Source organism: Condylura cristata, unplaced genomic scaffold, assembly GCF_000260355.1.
Source record: "Condylura cristata isolate star-nosed mole 26May11 unplaced genomic scaffold, ConCri1.0 scaffold00011, whole genome shotgun sequence".
NCBI classification, from domain to species: domain Eukaryota; kingdom Metazoa; phylum Chordata; class Mammalia; order Eulipotyphla; family Talpidae; genus Condylura; species Condylura cristata.
In genome coordinates, this window is record NW_004567112.1 from 15928693 (window position 1) to 15949451 (window position 20759).

Consider the following 20759-nt stretch of genomic DNA (forward strand, 5'->3'; position numbering starts at 1 on the left):
GAGCTAGAACTGAGGTCTCCTGTCTCCCTCTAGAATGGAGTGCTTTCGCCAGAGTGAGAACGACAGTGTCACACTTACAAGTTTGCTCTGCCAGGCACTGAACCGGCTCCTCTATTTATGCCCTTACTTAACCTTCTAACAGGTAAGCCTAGGGAGGGCGAGGATACACATGGCACCCCACAGCCATACCGAGAGCCAGGACGCAAAGCCTCCTCCCTCCGACGTCCTGACAGCGACTCCCTGGCATCCACCCTGAATGTCCTGTGGCAGAACTTACTGCCTGAGCGGGGCATGGTGACACTCAACATACCCCTGTACCTGGCCTGACCTGCTCCTCTCAGAATGACTGGATTTAGGGGTCCCCTGGCTCAGCTGTCATTGCCAACCCAGGCCCTGGGGACCGGCTGTTCAGCACCCGCTCTCCTGCCAGATGATTTTGGCCAGAGCTGGACTTGGCAGGGACTCTGATGGAAGCTGCTCTGAGCTGAGAGCCTTCTGTCAGCCTGAAATCAGGACGAGCCCTCCACGCGCTCGCCCTTGGGGCTCCCTATTAAATAAAGATGCTGCGGTGGTTCCACCAAAAGGCTTCTGTCTGAGGCTCTCCCAGCCCACGCGTCCTCTGCCTCCAGAATGCCGGTCCCTGTCGGCATGAAGAGCCCCTGTGTTCACGGCCGGGGCTGGGCGAGCCGTGGCCGGCGGGGTCTGCGCCTGGGTTGGGCGGCAGTGCACTGAGCTGGGGGTCCCCGAGCTCGGGGCTAGCTGGAAGCCTGCCCTGCCTCCCTCCCTCTCCCTTTCCGGGAGGTCACCCTAGGGGCCACTCTGCCCAAGCCTGGGTCCTTGGTAATGGCTTCTCTCCTGCCTCCCCCTGCCCGCTGGCGCCCCCTCCCGAAAGCCTCCTGCCTCCCACCTGAGCCCTGGCTCTGCAGGCCTGATGGCCCACTCAGCGCTGTCTCTCCCTCCCTCCATCTCTGTCTCTCTCCTCCTCAGTTTTTTTTTTTTGTTTGTTTGTTTGTTTTTGTTGTTGTTGTTGTTGTTGTTTTTCCTTTTCTTTCTCTTGCTGGGGAGAAAACAAACACATCATGTGTGTTCAGTGCAAACTTGAACTCTGGGGCAGGTTTGACCCACCCCAGCTTCTAAATTTGGGGTCTCATGATTCATGATGCTGCTCACGTTAGTTGTGGCTTCAACCCCTCTCCAGCCTCTGGGAGCCCAGAAAAACAAGGACAGCAATGCCCCAGGCCAGAATGGAATGACCCCCTCTTTGGGTGTGCTTCTGCAGGGACACACTGTGCTTGGCCAACCCTGCAACGCCAGCCACAGCCCAAGTTGGGCACACACTGAAAGCCCTCACCTGCTGATAAGTGGGGAGTGACACAGTCTAGGACAGGGCCTGACACAGGGTGCTTGCTCATTAAGTGTTCATTTCATTTCCTGGCTGTTCAGGGTGGGGTGTGATTTGTTAGAGACCCTTGGTAAGTCACGGGCTCTAGGAGGAACATCTGCAGAATGCTGGTGTCTTAATCTGCCACAGTCTCCTCCCGCCCAGGGTGGGTTTGAAATCAACAAGAAGCCACTGTGACAAGGTGTCTATGCTAGATGCCACCCTTCAATTGTTGTCTGACCAGGTCACAGAAGAATTAAGTAATTACTTCTCTCTTCCTTCAGCTCTTTACTTTCTGTCCACGCATCCTAAGAGAACTTGAGCTTTGTGGCTTCATTGCCGCGTCCCACTGCTATTGGATATTAGGCATCTGCTTGCCCAAAACCTTATTTTTTTTTTTAAAGATTTATTCATTTATTCATTTATTCAGAACTGGGGTAAAGGCCAGAGTTGAGGAGGGTGAGAGGATTCACCAGAGACAGAGCGGGGAGCAGAACAGGCAGATCAACGAAGTACACTGCTGAGAGGAGCAGCGGGCGGGTCAGGAGAGTTCTGCCATGCCATGTGGTCACCTCCGGGGCAGGTGGGGATCGAACTCATGCGGAAGTGGGTTTAGCTTCTCAGTGCTGTGTTTTAACCCGCTACGCCACCAGGGAGGGCCAAAACCTTATTTTTTAATTCAAACAAATACTCCCCTGATCTGGGATCTGGGTGCACAGCAGCCAACAGACTAAAGTCCCTGCCCACTAGGAGTTTTCCTTCTCGAAAGGTCTTCCCCATCCTGTCCCTACCTGCCTTGGCAAAGACCTCTCCTGGCTATTTGGAACAAGCTCTATTCCAGCGTTCCCTCCATGTTGGCCTGGGCTGGGTCGGGGGCCCCAGGTTGCAAGGCTGGGCTACGTGTTGGTGCCTACTTTCCAGCAGCAAACTCTCTTTCCTCTCCAATGACAAGTTCACAGCTGGACTACGCTGGACCACTGTGCCTTCTAATATGGCCATCCTCCCCTCTCTGTGCAAATCCTGTGGCCTGCACGAGGCCCTGTTAGGTCAGGCCACCCCCTCTTCCCTGCTCAGGGTACTTAAACAACACTGACTTTAATCAACCCCTGTGCCCCCCCCCCCACTTGACAGTTGATTTTTTCAGAGTTCAGTGGAACCTTTTCTAAAATCTCCCTCCCTCCTAATCTTCCAGGGTTCTACCAGACTCTGTTATAACATCATCTTATCCTAGTCATTAAATAAATAATCGTATAGTCAATTTAAGGATGTGACTTACTATATGCTGCATTTGGAGTGTGGTTAGTGGGGAAAGTGACCGGTAAGATAAGCTAAGGATTCTGTGAGCAGAATGGAATTCTTTGGGGGTTGATGCAGAATGACTAATTCCTGAGAGCCCTAAGGCCTAGGAGCCCATGGTCATTATTATTACTTTGTTGTTGTTGTTGTTGTTGACTAGTTATTTAGTTGGTTGACTGGATAGTTGGTTAAATTATTGACTGGTGAGTTGGATAGTTGGTTGAATGTTGACTAAATAGTTATAAAGCTAATTGGTGGCTGATGAATTATTTATTTTTATTAAACTCACTGGTCATGGGAGCCCAGTAGCTCAGTCAGTAGAGCATGAGACTCTTAAACTCACTGGTCTTTTGCTTAATTAGCCCCCTGGTTAGTTGATTGGATGGATGGATGTTCGCTTCCTGAGCTTATTGGTTAACTTGATTACTTCTCTGACTGGGTGGCTGACTAGCTGGTCCACTAGCTGGTATTTGTGGCACCGTGCTTGAGCCTCCCCATCACTGCTGGTCCAATTTGACCCTGTTTCTTAGTTTCCTGTTGGAGGTTTCATCACACCTAATGCCCTTTCCCCTGTCTTTCCACAGGCTCTAGTCCGACTGCCTCCCCATATTTCACAGTGTGATGAAGTCTTTCAGTTCTTTGAGGCCCGACCGGAGGATGTCAACCCCCCAAAAGAGTAAGTGGTAACTCAGACCTCACCTGTGTGCTTGAGAGATGTGTGCAAAAGCTGAGACCAGCGTGGACGGGCTCCCAGTGTGGGGGCACCAGGCTAGGGAGAGCCAGCAAGGCCAGCCGGCAAAGCAAAGACGGGTAAAAGGAGCAGAGACCAGGGTGCCCAGATCCCGGTTGACAAAGCCGGCGCCTCCTTTCCCTTGACCCCAGGCTTGCAAGTGAGGATGTGGTTCGGGGTATTGTTCAGGTAAACTCCTTCTAACTCACAGGCTATTGTAAGGATAACGGCCATGCCATTCCAATGCCCAGGGCTAGCAGCCATTGCTCTTCATTATTCATCAGACAAAACCGCTTAAACAAGCCTGGGAGGGCCAAGCTGCCCAGGCTGGAGCTCACCACCGAGTAACTCGTTGGCCCGGCTGCCACCGCAGATTTCATCATGCGCCTCCAGTAGCAGTGGTTATGCAGGGGGCATTCGCCAGTGGCTTGTGCCGGGAGCGTTCTAGGGTGGACATTAACAGCCCCACTTACAGAGGAGAGTGAGGCCCAGTGAAGGGCGGTGAGTTTCCGGAGCCCATGAGCTGGTCGCCAGACAGGCTTGAGACTTGAACCCAAATCTTCGATTCCTAGTGGCACAGAGCTGTGATGTTCCCATGTTTAGAGAAAAATGTTTAGAAAAACCCAGCCAGTCTTTTTTCCGCTCTGGAATCAGGATACTATGGGCCCAGTGGTCGGGGTGGCCCACCAAGTCGTGCTAACGTCACACACACAAGTCAGGGATAGGAAAGGATGGCCTCAGTCCGCATCTCTGGAATCTTAAAGGACCAGGGTAGGCAAGAGTGAGGCAGATGGGAAGGGATAAAACCATGTGGGGGATTGTGAGGGGCGGGTGGGAGAGGCTGGGACTGCCTGGCACCATCCCACTGCCGAGGGCCTGGCGCACGGCCCTCTGAACGGGGCCCACACAGCCTTCCCAACGGAGCCCTGCTCCTTCCCCTGTCTGCCGTTAAGACTCGCAGCCTAAAACGCACTGGGCCCTTTGAGAGAGGAAAAGCATTACCTAGCCAGAGGCTTGCCTGTCTGCTGGCTGCCAAGGCTCAAGAAACAAGCAAACGCCACCAACCATCAGCGCGTCCCCTGACGTGGCTCATAGTGGTGTCCTTGAGAACCACGGGAGCAGGATGCCCGGTCTTGAGTTCACAGCCCCACTCTGCTCCCTCCAAGCCACACAACCTCCAGGCAGAGCCCCGGAGTATCTTCTCTGGGCCTCTCCATTCTTCTTGCTGCCTCCAAAGATTATCTGTGAAACTCAGATGACAGGAGGACTGGGCAGGAACTTGCAAATGAATGACAGAAGCGACACCATGTGTGTTCTCACCAGAGTGAGGAGCTCGCTCTCACCACGGGGTGTGTCTGGCTCGGGAGAGGGCGCAGCACCAGGGGTTCTCTATTATAAGATGAGGAAACGGGCTCCCAGCTCAGAATTCTCTGTTCCTAGAGGCCCACCTCTATCCACTCCTCCCACTTGCTTTAGTGAAGGTTTTTGAGACCAGCAGCCACCTGCCTGGGTCCACCCCTGGGCCTGCCACTCTCCAGTGGCCCTGGCCCTCAGATCTTCCTGTCTCTTTCCTTGCCTGGGGGCAGGGTAGCTGCTCCTCCCAAGAGGTTGCCACCAGGGTCCCCTCTGATCACACACCTGCAGGAGGGAGAGGGGCCTCATCGGAGAGACGAGCAGGTGCAGCTCACACACCAAGACCCTCTTGACTCAAGACTGCAAAGGCCACTCTCCACCAGTCGGCCACGGCACTCAGTCTGCTGCTCTTGTGTCCACCGTAGCGTTCATGCTGTGTTCAGTGTCCCTCTGTGGATCTCGGGGAAGTCCTCAAGGAAGGGTGGAGACGAGGAACGCGGTTGTGTGCTGGGAGGGCCGCAGACAGGGTCTTCGGGGCCAGGCTGCCAGGACCTGCCACCCCAGGCTCTGACCGCAGAGCATTGACTCGCCCCTCACCCCCCCCACCCCTCCCTAAAGTGACATGACATGGGAGGAGCTCTGAGATAACATCCATGTAAGGTGCCTGGCCAGATGCCCCGGGCACACAGGAAGTGCTCACCAGTAAGCGGAGTGTCACATATGCCTGCTCCCCTGCAGACCCCAGCCTGGGTTTTACAGGGACGGGTTGTAAAGCATTTGACCTCTAAGTCACCATAGCAACAGGGGTTATCTGCTCTTGAGGCAGGAAGGGCCACCTGGGCTGCTTCGGACCTGGTGTGAGAACAGGACTTCACATTACAAGACTGACCCAAGACTCAGGGAATGGGGTTGGGATGGCTAGTTTGGAAGGGCTTCTTCCCCGGTGCTGGGCCTCCAGGGCCAGAGGAGACCTGTCGCACTGCAGTGTGCTGTCCAGAAGAGCCCGGACCAGCAGGTGACCCTGCTAACAGACTGAGGGCTCCACCCACACAGTGCCTACACCCCCTCCTTCTCGAAGCTACTGCACCTTCCTGGCCACACACACGCCTCCCCCTCCATCCTGAGACATAAACACAGGTCGAGTAACAGCGTATTTTGACTATGGGGCAACTTGGAGGGGCTTATCAAATTATCAGAGCCTATAGATTTCACTGGGATTTTGCAGATAACCTCTGTACCTTCCGCCCTCTTTCAAGTATGCTGCTGCAGGGGCCCTCAAGTATGCACAAGGTAGGGGGTTAGGGCAAGGGGCCATGTCCCTTGTCCCCTGGTCCATCTTGCAGGAAGGCTCGGCCAGCCCAGCCGTGGTAGGGGAGGTGGACAGCAGGCCACAGCCCCTCAGCTTTGCTCCCAGGCCACACTGTGGCTTTCGTGGTTAGGGAATAGGGCCCAGCTCAAACTGCTAGTGGTGCTCTTCTAGAGCGCTAACCTTGCACAGAATGTTCTGGAAAGAACATCAAAGGCTCCCCTTTGATGAGCCTGGCACAGAGCAGCCTCAGTGGTTTTGCTTCCACAAAGGCCTCTCCAGGGAGGTCACTCTGTGCCCTGCCCTGGCCTTCTCTAGCTGCCAACACTGGTCCACCAGCCTGGCTGCCGTGTGTGAGCAGCTGAGCTCTTCGGGGTCTCCGGTGCACTTTCTCCATTTATCTCTTTCCTTCACACCTTCCATCCTGCTGTTACAATCCTGGGGTCCATTCACAGGACATCCAGACCCCCCTCCTCCCCCGCTGCTGCCCCGGCCCCCGAGATGCCCCCTTCCCTCCCAGATTCCCGCTTGCTCTGCCCTTGCTCTCCATGGTTCATTTTCAACACAGCCAAGGAGCGGCCATGTAAAATAAATGACATGGAGGTCTGTTTGGGGGGCCCCACAGCTCTGGACCTCCACAGCCTAGCTCCTGGTTGACTCTGGACCCAGAAAAAATGGGCCATTTAACAAGCTTCCACAGGGACCTACCCACAGTCAGAGGAGCAGCAGGGAGCACTCTTGATCCTTCTGGAGTCAGGGGAGTTGGGGAAGGGGCAGGGGGGAAGGGTGGGAGAAGGAGGGGGGGGCCCCTTTGTCTGAGGCCAGCATGGTTCAGCCAGGCCTGTGGCAGGGTGAGCATGTATGCATTTGGAGGGGAGGCAGAGGCCAGGGCTGGACAACCCGAGCTGTGCGCCCCTCTCTTGTTCAAGCTCTGCCAGCCCACCTGCCTGGAAGCTCAAGGACCAGCAGCTCCACTTCTGACATCTCCTGCAGGGCAGCTGGGAGCCCAGGGTCTCTGCCTGCTCCCTGCTACCCTCTCTCTGCTCTTGGCCTGGTGTCCTCTCAGTCATTTCTTCCCACTGAAGCTGGTCATGATCCTGATTGAATTCTTGAACCCGCCTGGGAGGAGCAGAGCCTTGCTAAACTGGTTTCTGTTCGTCAGCCCCAGGGCCACAGAGCTGCCCTCTGTGTGGCCTAGAACAATGGCCCAATGTTCCAGGGGCCTGGGGTGGGAGGTGGTGGGCCCACAGCCACCTCAGAACTGCCCCAGCCTGCCCAGTGTCAGCTTGCATCTGGCCCAGGGGTCCACCCCCAGCACCCGCTGTGGGACAGGGAAAGGGAGGCTGTCCTACCTACCCGGAGGCAGGCCTCTCAGGGCACGGGGCCGGGAGGTCAGACCAGGAAAGCCTGGAACTGTCTTCCAGGGCTCTGCAGGAGGCTGCCAGGGAAGGAGGACCAGGCAGAGGCAGGCAACTGCTTTGGGGCTAGGGTGGGAACAGATTAGATCCAAGAAAAAGCACCCCTTGCAGGCTCTCCCAGCCCCCTCCCATTTACATTTCAGACAGGGATGGAGTCTGTGGCTACCCTCCCCTCTGGGAAAGCAGAGCCCTGACAACAGGAGATTTTGCTGATCCTGCCTCTGGGACCCCTCAGGAAGGCAGAGGGCGTGTGGCAGTGCAGCGGGATGCACTGAGGCCTTGCCCCCCCCCCCAGGAGTCCACCGGGGCACAGAATCAGGCTCGCTGTCAGCCGCGTGGCCAGGCGCTGAGGGAGCCCTCGCTTCATGTCCTCCAGGTGCAGAGGAGGGTGAGATGAAGGGGTTCATGGAGCACGTAGTAGGTGCTGACGGAGGTCACCCTCTTCCTTCCTCTTCCCTGGGAGGCATCGGAAGCTCTGGCGAGGTCCCTGGGAGAGTCTGCGGCCTCCCTCACTCGGCAGACTCAGAGAGCACCTAGTGTGGGTAGAGCTAGGACGAATGAGCTCAAGCCCCAGGCTCCCGCTGGGTTGAGGTTTTGAACCTGCGCCAGCCCCAGTGACAGCAAGCTGCTTGAGCAGCAGGCTGAGTGACCTGGTGAGGCAACCGCCTCTGCCTCTATTTGTTTTCCCATCTGTAAGGGTCCAAAGTACCAGCTTTCGAGGTGGTTGTCAAGTCCAAAGGCGTGAGCACATCTAAACTTTGACACGATGCTCAGTAAGCGGGAACTTTTCCTCTTCCCTCTCCTCGCTCAGCCCAGGCCGGGGTATAGAGTGACCACTCAGAAAGGACTAGATCAAACTGCAGGTGGCCCTGCTGGGTCTCCCCCGAGCCCCCTTCCCTGGAAGTTCTGCCCACTTGGCGCAGACCCAGGGGTCACTGCCCCTGCCCTGCTAGCATCTGCTGGCTTTGGGAACTCGAGTTCCTGCTCCCACCCCAGGGACTGGAGGTTTGGGGTCAGGGCAGAGAACCCTCCTGCTGGCCTGGCTGCCTGACGCGTGGCTGGTCCAGGTCAGCGGACGTCCCGGGACGGCTTCCTGCCACCACCAATCAGGCGGGGGGCGTGAACCTCACTGTCCTTCAGGCCCTGTGCCACTCAGCTGCACAGAAAGACCTTTATGCTGAGGGGCAAGAGACACAGCTGGCCTGGGGGCTCCGGGTCACGGGCCGGGGCAGGATGGCACAGAAGTTTGTGTAAGTAAACCCTGTGCGTCCCCTGCCTGCCCCCTCTAACCTGGTGGAGGGAGGGAGGGAGCCACAGGATGCTGTATGCCGTCCACTTGACAGGAGTCAGCTCTGGGAAGCAGGAGGGGAAAAGGGGTGCTGTTCTCAGGTCCAGTGTGGCGTTTTCAACTCCCTCATGCAGGAATGGGGGCGATGGGTGGGGTAGGGGACAGTATCCCAGTACAGGGGTGGGGGGTGCCCCCCAGTAGCTTCTCAGACTTGTGCTCTCTGTGCTTTGCTGAAACCTCAGCCCTAGATGGTGCTGGTATGCGGGTGCCCAGAGCCCCCTGCCACTCCCTTGTTTCCAAGGCCCCAGTGCCCCTTGGAGGCTCCAAGGGAGGGCTGAGCCCCCACGGAGACCCTGAGACCTGCTTTGCTGTTGTCATGTTGGTTCCCCTCCGGCCAGCACCTTGGGGGTGCAGGTCACAGCTGAACCTTGAACCGAGGGGCTTGGCCTCCCAGAGCAAGGCTTCCTCCACTGGCATCCAGGCGCGAGGCGTTCGTCCATTCAAGCCTGTGTACACCTTCTCGGTGTAAAGAACGGGGCTTGGAAGTGGGCTTGGCTCAGCCCTGTCTTGAGGGCTCGTGGGGGCCCCGGGGTGCACAGCCAGCACAGGCAGGGTCTGGCTCACTGCTGTGGGGGCAGCAAGGAGCACAGGCACAGGCCAGCAGCCTGGTGCTGCTCCACCTGCTGTGAGGTCTGGGGGTGATTTAAACTCCCCAGGCTTCATTTCCTCACCATGAAACGGGGCTCATTCAGTTTCCCTTCCAGTGGAGAAAGGCAGCTGGATGAGAAAGTCCCTGAGACCGGGACATCATAAGGAATTAAAAGCCCCCTTCTGGAAGAGAAGGATGTTGGCTTATGTTGGGCCCAGGGGACTGGACCATGGGGCAACCAGTGTCCTTCCAGATGTCCTTGGATAGTCGTGAGCCCTGCCCATACTTCAGAAATAGCTGTGCGGGCAGAATTTGTGGTTCTCTGGGGCCCTTCCCTGGGCCTGACATTCTGAGATACAGCCCGTTACTGCAATAACCCAAACATGTTAACTGCCAGGGTCTGGGATGATGCTGTGGGAACAGAAGACATTCACAGAAGGAATGGAGCAGACAAGCATGGTGGGGATTGTGTGACCACTTCCCTTTCACAAGCCCTCTAAGTTGGGTTTTAAGGTGGAGTTTCTGCACCGCTTTCACTTGGGGTCACTTGAGTGCTTAGTTCTTGGGCTAGGTGTGTATCTAGCGCCCCCTTGTGGCAACGTAGGGCTTTGTAGCTGCTGGGATCCTGGCGGGTCTGCAGCCTCAGCTGGGATGTCCAGCGTGTGACCAAAACGCCCTCTTGAGCACAGTCTCTTGTTTAACCATCAATACCGTGCTGTGAGGTTCCTGCCTCCTACTTGCATATGAGGAACTGTAGGATCAGACTAAATGTGAAGCCCTGTTAATGCCAGGTCTGCACCCCCACTGGTCACACAGGAGTGATGGATCGAAGCACAAGTAGTGGCTAGGGCCACTAGCTCCAAATTACACCATGGAGACCCCACACTCTGACCCAAGGGCGTAATAGTTGAATCAGGACTCCTCATTGCATGGTCATGTGGGTGGGGGCAGCCGAAGGTTTAGTTGAGGGCACTTTCCACATTCCGAGACCTCTTTAAAGAGAATTGACATTTTCCAGCAGGCCCCATCCTGGGAAGGGCATAAGGTTCAGGGGCCCACGTGTACTCACCAAGTCCCCCATGGCCTAGGAGGTCTTGGGGCGTGAGGGGCTTCCTGTGGAGTAGTCAGACCTCTGAGGAGGGGAGCTGCATGATACCAACAGGATAGACACAGCTGGTTCTGGAGGCTCCCCTGAAAGGCAGCTCCCCCTCAACCACAAACTGAATCTTGACTTTGGCTTGAGTCCTAGGCCAAGACCAAGCCCTACAGCCACCCCACCCCTTCTCTAAGACATGGCCCTTTCACAACATGGGGAGTCGAGAAGCCCCAGACGCACAGGTGAACATGTGAGGAACAGGTGACCTGGACACAGCCCAGGGCTCTAGGGAAGGGAGCTGTGCAAAGCCCACCCCAGTGCTCAGGGCTAGAAGGAGTCGGGATTTTCAGAGGGCCTTCCTGAGGTGTAGTTTATATGATGTAAAATTCACTGGTTCTGAGTATATATTATTCCAATCATTGCTAGAACTTTTACAGAGGTGAACACAATACCCCACAACAAAACACAGTTAGAGCCCCTCCACAACACCCAAAAAAGACCCGAGAGCGCGGCTTAAAACCCCCCCCCCCAACCCCAGGGTATAGGTGCCCACTAGCAGCCCAGCTCTGCGCTCTGCCCCATCTGAGAGGAGGCACGTGTGAGCCCCAGGGCAGGGCTGCTGCTCAGACTCGGAGCTGCCCTGTAGTTCCAGCTGCTTTGCCCTTATGCAAACTGCCCCTCAACCAGGGGCAAGTCCAGCCTGACCTTGGGGCAGGTCCGAGGTGGCCTGGCCAGTGAGTGGGCCCCTGCCGAGGGGTGAGGGTACCCATTGCAGTGGGCCACTTCCAGGCCTGTTGGTCCAGTGGCCCACTGGGTGCCCACCTGGAACTCTACCCTCTACCCCCCAGGAAGAGTGTCCAGCTCCCCTCAGGGCGGGCTATGCCTTGACTTCGGTGCTTCCCGAAGGTCGAGGGGTACAGGCAACAGACTAGGGCCCAGGCATGTGATACGTGACTCCAGCCAAGCAATTCCAGGAATCCAGGTGTTTAGCAGAAAACAACTTACATATTTTAGCTCATTTGATATTTGCATCCATGGGGTAGATAATACCACTGAGGCAGAGAGGTCGCCTGACTCACCAGCTGCCGAGGGACAGAGATGGCTAGAACCCAGGCAGATCTGCCGAGGCTGGCTCTTACCTGCCTGGGCCTCACAGAAGCCCTCAGGTGTCTGCACACCACAGGCAAGGTTGCTCGTTGTTACTGCTATTGCCTTATTACAGTTGAGGAGCAGGGGCAGGTATCTCCCTCCCCCCGGGCACCATGCTGAGCCCTGGGCACGGGCACGTATGGGCTCACAGTCGCCTCACAACACTCCGATGGGGAGGTTCCCGTAATCCCCTCATTTTACAGAAGAGAAATGGAGCCTCAGAGAGGGCGTTTAACTTGCCCAGAGAAACAGCGTGCAAGATCGGTGGTGACAGATAAGTCACCAAGTTGATGTGACTGATAAGATACCTGTAAATCTCAGTTCTCTTGGCTCAAGTTGACGTGACTAATAAGATACCTGTAAATCTCAGTTCTCTTGGCCACCCCAAAATAAGGTGCCGTCATTACTCCTTCTTTCTAAATGGGGAAGTTGAGGCAGACAGCACTTCAGTCGCTAGCCTGATGGCAGCTCTAAGGACACTGACGGACTCCTACTCATGGGCTTGGAACCGCCTTTAGGAAACAAAGGCTCCCTCGGTGGGGGGCTCCTCTTGTTGACTCCCACCCAGGCCTGGCCACTGCCCCCCACTTCCCCACTGTGCTCTGGGTCCAAGACCGTGCCTGTTCCAGGGCTGCAGAGGACTTCTTAGCAGCAGCAGCTCAGAGGTCCGTGTGCCAGGCTGCCTGCGGGGATCTGCACTGGGCGTCCTGGTGAGCAGTGAGAGAAGACAGGCTCGGGCAGGGAGGAGCTGGTGGGAGCAGGCCTGAGGCAGGGGTCATCCGGGGCTCCCAGGTCGCCCCTCCTGCTGCAAGTGGGGAGCAGGCCTGCCTGGGGTCTGGAGCTGAGGCCTCTCCAGAAGTCAGGTGGGTCCTAACCAATGTCCTGGTTTTTCCAGTCAAGGACACAGGTGTAGAAAAGGACAGCCACCCCCAGGTCACACGTGGGCCCGGGGTCGTGAGGCTGCTCTGGCAAGGCAGGCGGCTGGCCCACGTCTGCGCCTCTCGGAACCCTCCTTAGTCTCCCTCTCTCACATACATGCTCAAGGAGGCAGCTGGCTGACCCTGGGAAGACCCACTCCAGCTGTCCCGGGAGCACCCCAAGTTCCTGAGCAAACTGCCCTGGCCAGAGACCCCCTTGTCCTGCCTTTCCGGTGCATCACAGCATAGGGCCTCTTCTGCAGCAGCCTCACTGAGTCAGCCACTTGCTGCAGCCTCAGGGGCCTCATGCTCCCCCATCATTCCTGCCAGTGAAGGCCAAGGCCCCTGGGAGCCCCGGGATGTGAATGTAATGAGTCATTTAGATGGGGCTTGGTCTACTCAGCCCTGTCACCTACCAGGCACGTGGTCTTGGCAAAGTAGCTTTACTCCTGGGTTTCTTGATTCCTACAGACAGCCCAATCTTGGCCCACCCCACTGGGCCAGGCAGGCCGGCTCCCCACGACCTTCTCAAGTGCCCTCTCGAGCTCCCAGTGTCACCCCCTAGGTGACACTCTCACATCACCAAGGCCTTGGCTCCCCCAGTATGTGCCTTTGACCACTCAAGGCCCCAAGTCACCCCAGGCTTTCCCCCTGGGGGTGTGGCTCGACTCCCACTGGGAGGTGGCCTTTCTCGGGGCAGGGCAGCACGCTTCCCAGCACACCTCTGCTCAGGCCCAGCGGCGTCCTCAGCAGCCCCTTCCTTAAAACAAGGATGGACGGATGGGCAGCGGGCAAGTGCCCTGGGGAGACATGGAGGGACCTAGTTGTGCTTCTCCCCGGGAACTTGTCGTCGACTCCATCCCTGAAATTTGTTGCGGTCCCGTGGCTGCCGTGGATGGCCCTGGGCCAGGAGCAGCCTGGGAGCAGAGAGCAGGCAAACCACCTCCCGTGCACTCCAGGAAACCAGCTTTGTCTTCTGCCCCCACCCAGCCTCCCTCTCCACCCGACTGCTTGTCAGTCAACATTGTCAGTCAACATTGGGAGGAGGCCCTGGGCACCTGGGGGACAGAGCCAGGGGCTGATGTCGCCCATGCCCGTGAGGCAGGGCCAGTCGGAACATCTCACGTGCTGGTCACCGTCCACATTCAGATTAGCTCCTCTCATGAACCCAGGCTGCTGGCCAGTGTCCCTTCATGGACCAGACAGTGTTGTTCTAAGAGCTTTCACATTATCCAGGTCATCCCACACTAGAAAAAAGGAACCCCTGTATCCGCTCTGACAGTGGCAGACACAGAGGTGAAGCGACTGGCCTGTGTCACCAGCTAAGGTGGCTGCAACAGGTTCCACCCCACATCTGCCCTCTGCTCTGAGGTCTGCACACAGGGAGCCCAGCCCCGGGCTGGAGACACACAGGGGTCTTTGCCCAGAATGGTGAGGCCGCCGGGAGGCAGCCGCAGGCAGCACTTGCCAACCTTCTGCTGTTGCTGAAGCAAGGGCCAAAGGCCAGAGCCTTTAGGATGTTGGGGAGACCAGGAAAATGTCCAGAGGTTTCTGGAGTCGTCCAGAGCCCTTGCATCGGCCTTTCCCGAGACCCCTTCTCTTCCCAGGGGTCCAGCTTTTCGCTGGGGGCGAATTCCAGCCTCTCCGGACTGTCCACATGTTCACAATGGGCCCCATTCTCAGAACCCTGGAAACACGACTCCACAGAGAAAAGACAGATTCTTGTTGGACACAAGGGCCCTCAGAGCCACGGGTTTACATCAGGGCGCACACAGGGGCAAAGAGCAGCATTCATGCCCCTCTGTCTGTCTGCCTGTCTGTCTGTCTTACTCAGAGGTCACTACCCGAGAGGCCATGCGTGCAAAGGCACTCAACAGCCAGAACAAACTGAGCAAGGGCCATCGGTGGGAAGCTGCCCCGGCGTCCCCAGGCCTCCACTCCCCTGAGTCCCTTCTCTCGGACCCTCCCCGCCTGGCGTCTGACCGGGCACCCTCACTGTGCTTCTCCCCCAGGGGACAGCCTACAGGCTGTAGCCTCATTAAGGGAGGGGGAAACTGAGGTCCTGAGAATTTGTCAGTCTTAACACTTTGCTCCCATAGTGAGACATTTCATATCCCAAACCAATGGACAAACATGTAGGCAGGCGGCAGGCGTCTGAAACGAGCTTCACAAACAGTATTTGGCTTCGCCGTGGGTAACCCGAGTCCGCGCTTCTCCCTCTCTCCTTCTGTTAAGGCCCCTGCTGGGCTCTCAGTGTATTTCTTAAATTACGTTGATAGAGGTAATGTTGGTTTATATCACTGCGTTTGTTTTAGGGTTCACGCCACCTGGGGCGCGTGTTACCCGCACACCCACCACCAAGCCTCGGGACACTCCGCTCTCCATCCGGCCCCTCCCCTCCCTGTAGCCTCAGATCTGCAGGCAGGTGTCAAGGTTTGGGTTCGGTTTTGTCTGTTTTGGTTTTTAAATCCATATCAGTGAAATCATCTGGTATTTGTCTCCCCCCCCCCCAATTATTTCACTTACCGTAATCCCCTCCGGCTGCCTCCCTGTTGGCGCAAATGGCCAGATTTCACCCATTTTGTTTTCAGTAACTGGGCAGTATTCCATTGTGTCTACACCACATCTTCTTGCCCACCCGTCTGTCCCTGGGCACCTGGATGGTGTTTACCTGGTGAGGAGCAAGGGCGGGCGTGTGCCTCCCTTTGAATTAGTGCTGTTGCCGTCTCTGGGTAGACACCTAGGAGGGAATTGCCAGTTCACATGGAGATCTGTTTTCCAAGGGGCTGACAGTCTACAGTCCCACCCACGGTGTAAGAGGGTCCCATTTTCCTCCACACCCTCACCAGCTGTTTCTGGTCTTTTTATTCTTAGCATGTATCTTTTTTAAGATTTATTTTTATTTATACAAAGCTGGGGTACAGGCCAGAGGTGCAGGGGCAGTGAGAGGATTCACCAGAGACAGAGTGGGGAGCAGAACAGGCAGATCGACAAAATACACTGCTGAGGGGAACAGCGGGCGGGTCAGGTGAGGTCTGCTGTGCCATGTAGGTCACCTCCGGGGCCGGGGATCGAACTCATGCTGAAGTGGCTGTGGCCAGCTTTACAGTGCTGTGCTTTAACCAGTTGCGCCACCAGGGAGGGTCCCGTTTCTCGTCTTTTTGATACGGGCCGTCACACAGGTTTTGACTTGTCTTTCCCTGGCACTAAGTGGCAATGAGTACCTCTTACTCTATCTTTTTGAAATGCTTGTTGGGACCCACTGAATGGATCTCAGAACTCGTGAACAGGTCGCAGCCTGTCATTTGAGAGGCTCGCCCAGGTCCACAAGCCAGGGGGTGACCGACAAGCCCAAGGGGCAGAGCCCGCCCAGCAGTCAGGAAGTAGATGCCTCCACCTCCCGCCGCAGCCCCTGACTCTGTGGCCTCTCAGCCGAGCGCTTCCTGCAGCCACGCTCTGACTATACCTCCCCCTGATTTTGAAACCTGGATTCACAGCCAGAGACCAAAGGCCCCATTCTGACCTCCCCCTGCTACACTATTTGTTCACTGCCCCCCCAAGTTCTGCTCCTCCCATTTGGAGCTACTTATTCCTGTTTCTAGAGCTTTCCCCTCTCAACCCTCCCCAGGAACCCATACCCCCCTGATCCTCCAAGGATCTGCTGCAGCTTCCCTCCTCCAAGAAGCTGCCTGGATGTCCTACAGCCCCAGGACCTCTCTGCACCACAGGGGACCACTCCTGTGACCCAGCACAGATGGGCTCCCAGCCAGCTTTGCAGCTTTCTCACTGCTTTGTGATTTTGTTCTCCCAACTTCACCTCAAGACTGTAGGCCAGGAGCGCGGCACAGATTTCTGCTGTGCCTGCACAGGCCTCGCAGCAGGAGCTGGAAGTGTTTATTGGTTGGTGACATCAGTGAAGCCAGCATGACATACCTCAAACGCTCCTCCCCACTGCCCCGGCCAAGGCTGCATCCCAGGCCCCAGCCCCCACATTCTAGGTACCACCACGCAGTGCCCAGGACCACACAGCTTTCAAGGTCGCCCGCAGGTAGCCATCTGGCAGCGCAGCCCAGCTTTCGCGCAGTTCCTAGCAGCAGCAGGACCTGCAGATGGGCGTCCCAGGACGAGCAGCCAAGGTCAGCCAGCAGACAGGAGGGTGGGAGCATTAGCCTGGAAGTTGGTGCCTGTGTCCTCTCTGCCAGGGCACTTGAGGAAGAGCAAGTGGGAGAGGAGAGGTGACAGCAGGCTGCAGAAGAGACCCCAAATCACCCAGAATGCCCCATGGGAGAAAAGCCACAACCACCCCAGAGCTGGCCCAGCCTGACCTCTGTGCCTCTGGGCTCTACCTGGCCTCATGCTCACTCCTCACTTGGATGCTGTGTGTGTCTCTCCTTGCAACACAGCCCTGGCCGTCTGGCCGCCATGTGGGACTACTCTGGGGCAGGCTTTCCCCACCTAGCAAGCTGCCTATGTCCTCAGGACCTCAGTCCCCTTATCTACAGCATGGATTAACACCAGCTGTGCCCATTTCATTGCACTGAAGGCCAAACGCCTGCTGGCAATTCTCAAGGCAGGGAGCAGGGAGACTGTGCAAAAAACAAACACACAATCACACATGGCATTGTTCCATGTCCCCCACCCCCAAACCTCCATCCAGCCTCTACTTCTTTGCTGTCTCCAAACCCCTTCACAGCATGTCTCCCCAAGAGAGATGAAGGGGAAAAGTTCAGGTGGTCCCCTGGGTGCTAGCAGACAGTACCAGACCCTCTCTTTCATGGTTCGTGGCTCTGAGAGCTGGTCACTCCTTGGGAGGTGAAATGCAGCCCAATTAGTGAGCCCAGGGGACATCAGCGCTCCTGGGTCAATGCCACCCTGAAATACGATGTTGCCAGGTGAGCCCTGTGCGAACACCCAGTGTAGAAACAGGCTGCTTCAGGTGGGTGGACGAGAGTGGAGCTGAGAGTGGGGCCGGCACCACCCTGGGTACTGGGCTGCCAGGCTGGGATGCAGTCTTTAAGCCCCTTCCTTTCGAGGGTTTCTCTGGGTCCACGTTTAAACATACTTTCTGGGATGGAGTCAGGGCCAGATATGAAAGGATGATAACAAGGACAATTTATGTAGAATTTTTTGTGCCAGGCACCATGCCAACCCTTTATGTGCTCTGTCCATTTCATTTTCCCCTCATTTTACAGACAGAGAATTTTAAGTGCAGGCTCAAGGGTGAAGAAGATATTCAAGATGACCACCTAGCCCGCAAGTGGCATAGTGGAGCTGGGTCTTTTAGCTTCCAGAACAAGTTCTCACTGGGAAGATAGTACTAACCCATTAAGATGGGCCAGGAGATGAGCAGTTAATATGGTGGGGGGGGGGGGGGTCACGAGTCCCTATTTAAATTGGGAGAGGGGACCATTTCCAGCTTGAACCCTGAATCTCAAGTCCCTGAGCACTGGCCCAGGTAGTCGCTGTGCCTGGGATCTCAGTGCCCCCCGGGCCATCTGCAGAGAAGGCTGCATGGCCTGATGGAACAATTCAGGACACAGCCCCAGAGGCTTTTCAATTACATTAGCTTCTGGCATTGCTGGAGGAAGATGCTCTCCCTCCTGCCCCTCCCTTCTCCTTCCTGTCCTCCCTGGGAGATGGTGATTCAGCAGCAAGTCGGAAGCAGGCTAGACTGTGACCTTCCAGGAGTGGATCCACCGGCGGGGTGCATGCCATCAGTGCCCACTCAGGGCAAGAATTGCAGCTGGGAGGATGGGAGAGGGACCTGGAGTCGTTAGAGAACTAGACCCCTACAGAAGACACTGTCCACCCCAGGCCTGGGATGGCCAGCCGTGGGGAGTGGGCGTGCCAGGGGTGGGGAGCCATTTCCTCCCCAAACCCTGGTATGTGAGGGCTGGGGGAGTCCCAGCCACTGGATACCTAAGCTGCTTCTCAACGTATTCAGCAGCAAAAAATACGGACGGGGTTAGCTGAAAGGTGCCCAACCGGAAACCTCGGGGAGGTTTCCCATCAGGGCAGCCCCACCCACACAGACCGGAGGCCAGATGCCTGTGAGGATTCCAGGCCCGCCGCTCCCACCGTTCACTCTCAGCCCCCACTCCAGCACCTCTGCCTCTGCTGCAGCCTGGCCTGGCCTCGGCCGCTCCTGCAGGCGCTGCTCCCAGGGGACAGTGTTTGCACAGTTGTCTCAAGCCCCAGAGCCAGACCTGGCTTCTCAGCTCCCAGTCCCAGCCTCACCTACCAGTCGTGACCAAGTAAGTCGTGTAGTTTGCTAGGCTTTGCTGCCTCACCTGCAGTACCTGAGGCCACATCCCCTTAGGGGTGTCAGAGGTCTTGAAGGGTCAGGCTTGCACTCTAGCTGGCGGGCAGCTGGCCAGGACAAGCAGGCTGGGGGAGCTGTCTCAAAAGCCCTTTGGCAAGCACATTGTTTCTGGTGAGCATAAATGAGTCTTGGGGTGATGGGCCTTGTACATATGATGTGTGGGTGCCAGAGCACCCCTCAGCCCACTGCTGCCCACCTGTCAGAGTCGTAATGACAGGGCGAAGCTGAGTGCGCTGGGGCTGAGGCTCTTGGCCAGCACTGCTTCTCCTCCCTTGGAACCTCCAGGGGCGCTGGTTGGAGGTGCAGCGAAGCAGTAAGTTGGGGTGGACCCCACTCCTGAATTTCTAGCCAGCTCCCAGATGATCCTGTTGAATGGCCAGGCCTGGCACTCAGGCACTCAGCGACTGAGTTGTGTGCTCCCCTGACACACAAAAATGGTTCCCACTGGGGCTATTGACACATTCAAAGGGCATCAGCTATACAGCGGGGAGAAGGTGGCCATCGGTGTGAGGAAGCTCCTTCTCCGGCCTGGTGGGCGCAGGGAGGGGGCTTAGGTCCAGGAGTTTCTCCTGGTGGGCAGTGGAGAGAGGTGGTGCCGGGGAGGGCAGCTCCTCCCAGCCGGCCGTCCCGTTCCTGAGCAGGCCTCACTGCAGAAACAGCCTAAAATGAGGTCTGCGGGGCAGGACACAGCCACCTCATAAAGCTTCCTCCTCACTAGGAATCCACCACACGGTGGGGCTTCAAGCTCCTGAGCGGGCTCTCCCGCCTCCCTCCTGCCCCAGGAAGGCGAACATATCTTAGGCAGTCCTTTCGGGGGGGCCCCAGATGGGAAGACAGGGGCAAATGGGAGCCCTCCCACCTTCCTGAGGCCTTTCAGAAGGAAGAGATTCACCAGCTTCTCCTCTACACGCCATAGTTTTCGTTCCTTTTAATGGGCTTCTAGACCACTGGGCTTCCCCAGGCAGGGGACCTTCACATTGGATGAACCTGCTTCTTCACCATAAAAAGGGCATGATAAGGACCTCTCTGTTGGTGTGGATGTGAGGGCTGAAGGAGACGTGGAATACCTGGGTGCTCTTGCAGGAGGGCGGCAGAGTGAGACCATATCCAAAACCCTGGCCCTGGCGCCAGTGTCCCTACTCATTGGGTTCTGAGCCCAATGAGTAGTTCTGTGAAACTAAGGAGCTTGGGAAATGGAGCTTACTCTTGTCTGTGCAGGCAAACACCTTGGAGTGTCACAAACGCCCCCCAAACCCATACCACCCCCAAACATCCAGAATCAGAATTCAAGGGGTCTGTGTGGTTCAACCTGTCAACCTGCTGTCTGCTCTCAAGACTTGTTGCTGGCTGGCTACTGCGGTGACCAAAGGCAGGCACCTGGCAGACTGACCTGGGGGAAATGAAGGGTGTTTGCCTAGTCTCTAGCTGGATCCCCTGCCAGTCCCCCAGAGCAGCCCTGAGGACAGGAGAATGGGAGGGACTGGTGGGAGGGGCCAAGGGCAGGAGAAAGACTGGAGCTGGCTGAGGATGAGATCTGCAGGCTGATCTTGGGCCATCTGAGCAGATGGGCTCCTGTCTGCTTGGTGAGCCAGGGGAGGTGGGAGATACTACTAAGTGGCATGGCCATCCAACAGTTACTGTCAGGTGGCAGCGACAGGCTTTGAACCCCGGGGTCTACCATTCCTGGCTAATGCATTGCTACTGGCTCTCTGGGCTGTGTCCTCACCCTGACTGAACCTCCAGTTCTCCAGCCTGAGCCCCTAAGAGAAAAGGCTCCACTTTCAGCCTACAGCCAACATATAGCTATCAGTAGACCAGGCACAGGGGGATGCAGTGGGAGGAAACAGGCCACAG

General features: G+C 56.8%; 1 protein-coding gene across 2 annotated transcripts in view; it reads left to right on the forward strand.

Moving 5' to 3' along the window:
* The window catches only part of SH3PXD2A (SH3 and PX domains 2A), a 193514-nt gene that overhangs the window by 102484 nt on the left and 70271 nt on the right, over positions 1–20759 (forward strand). For both annotated transcript variants that reach the window (XM_012723673.1, XM_012723674.1), the window contains exon 5: positions 3262–3353. In XM_012723673.1, coding sequence (XP_012579127.1) covers positions 3262–3353 — 92 coding nt within the window. The remainder of the gene's footprint in view (positions 1–3261; positions 3354–20759) is intronic.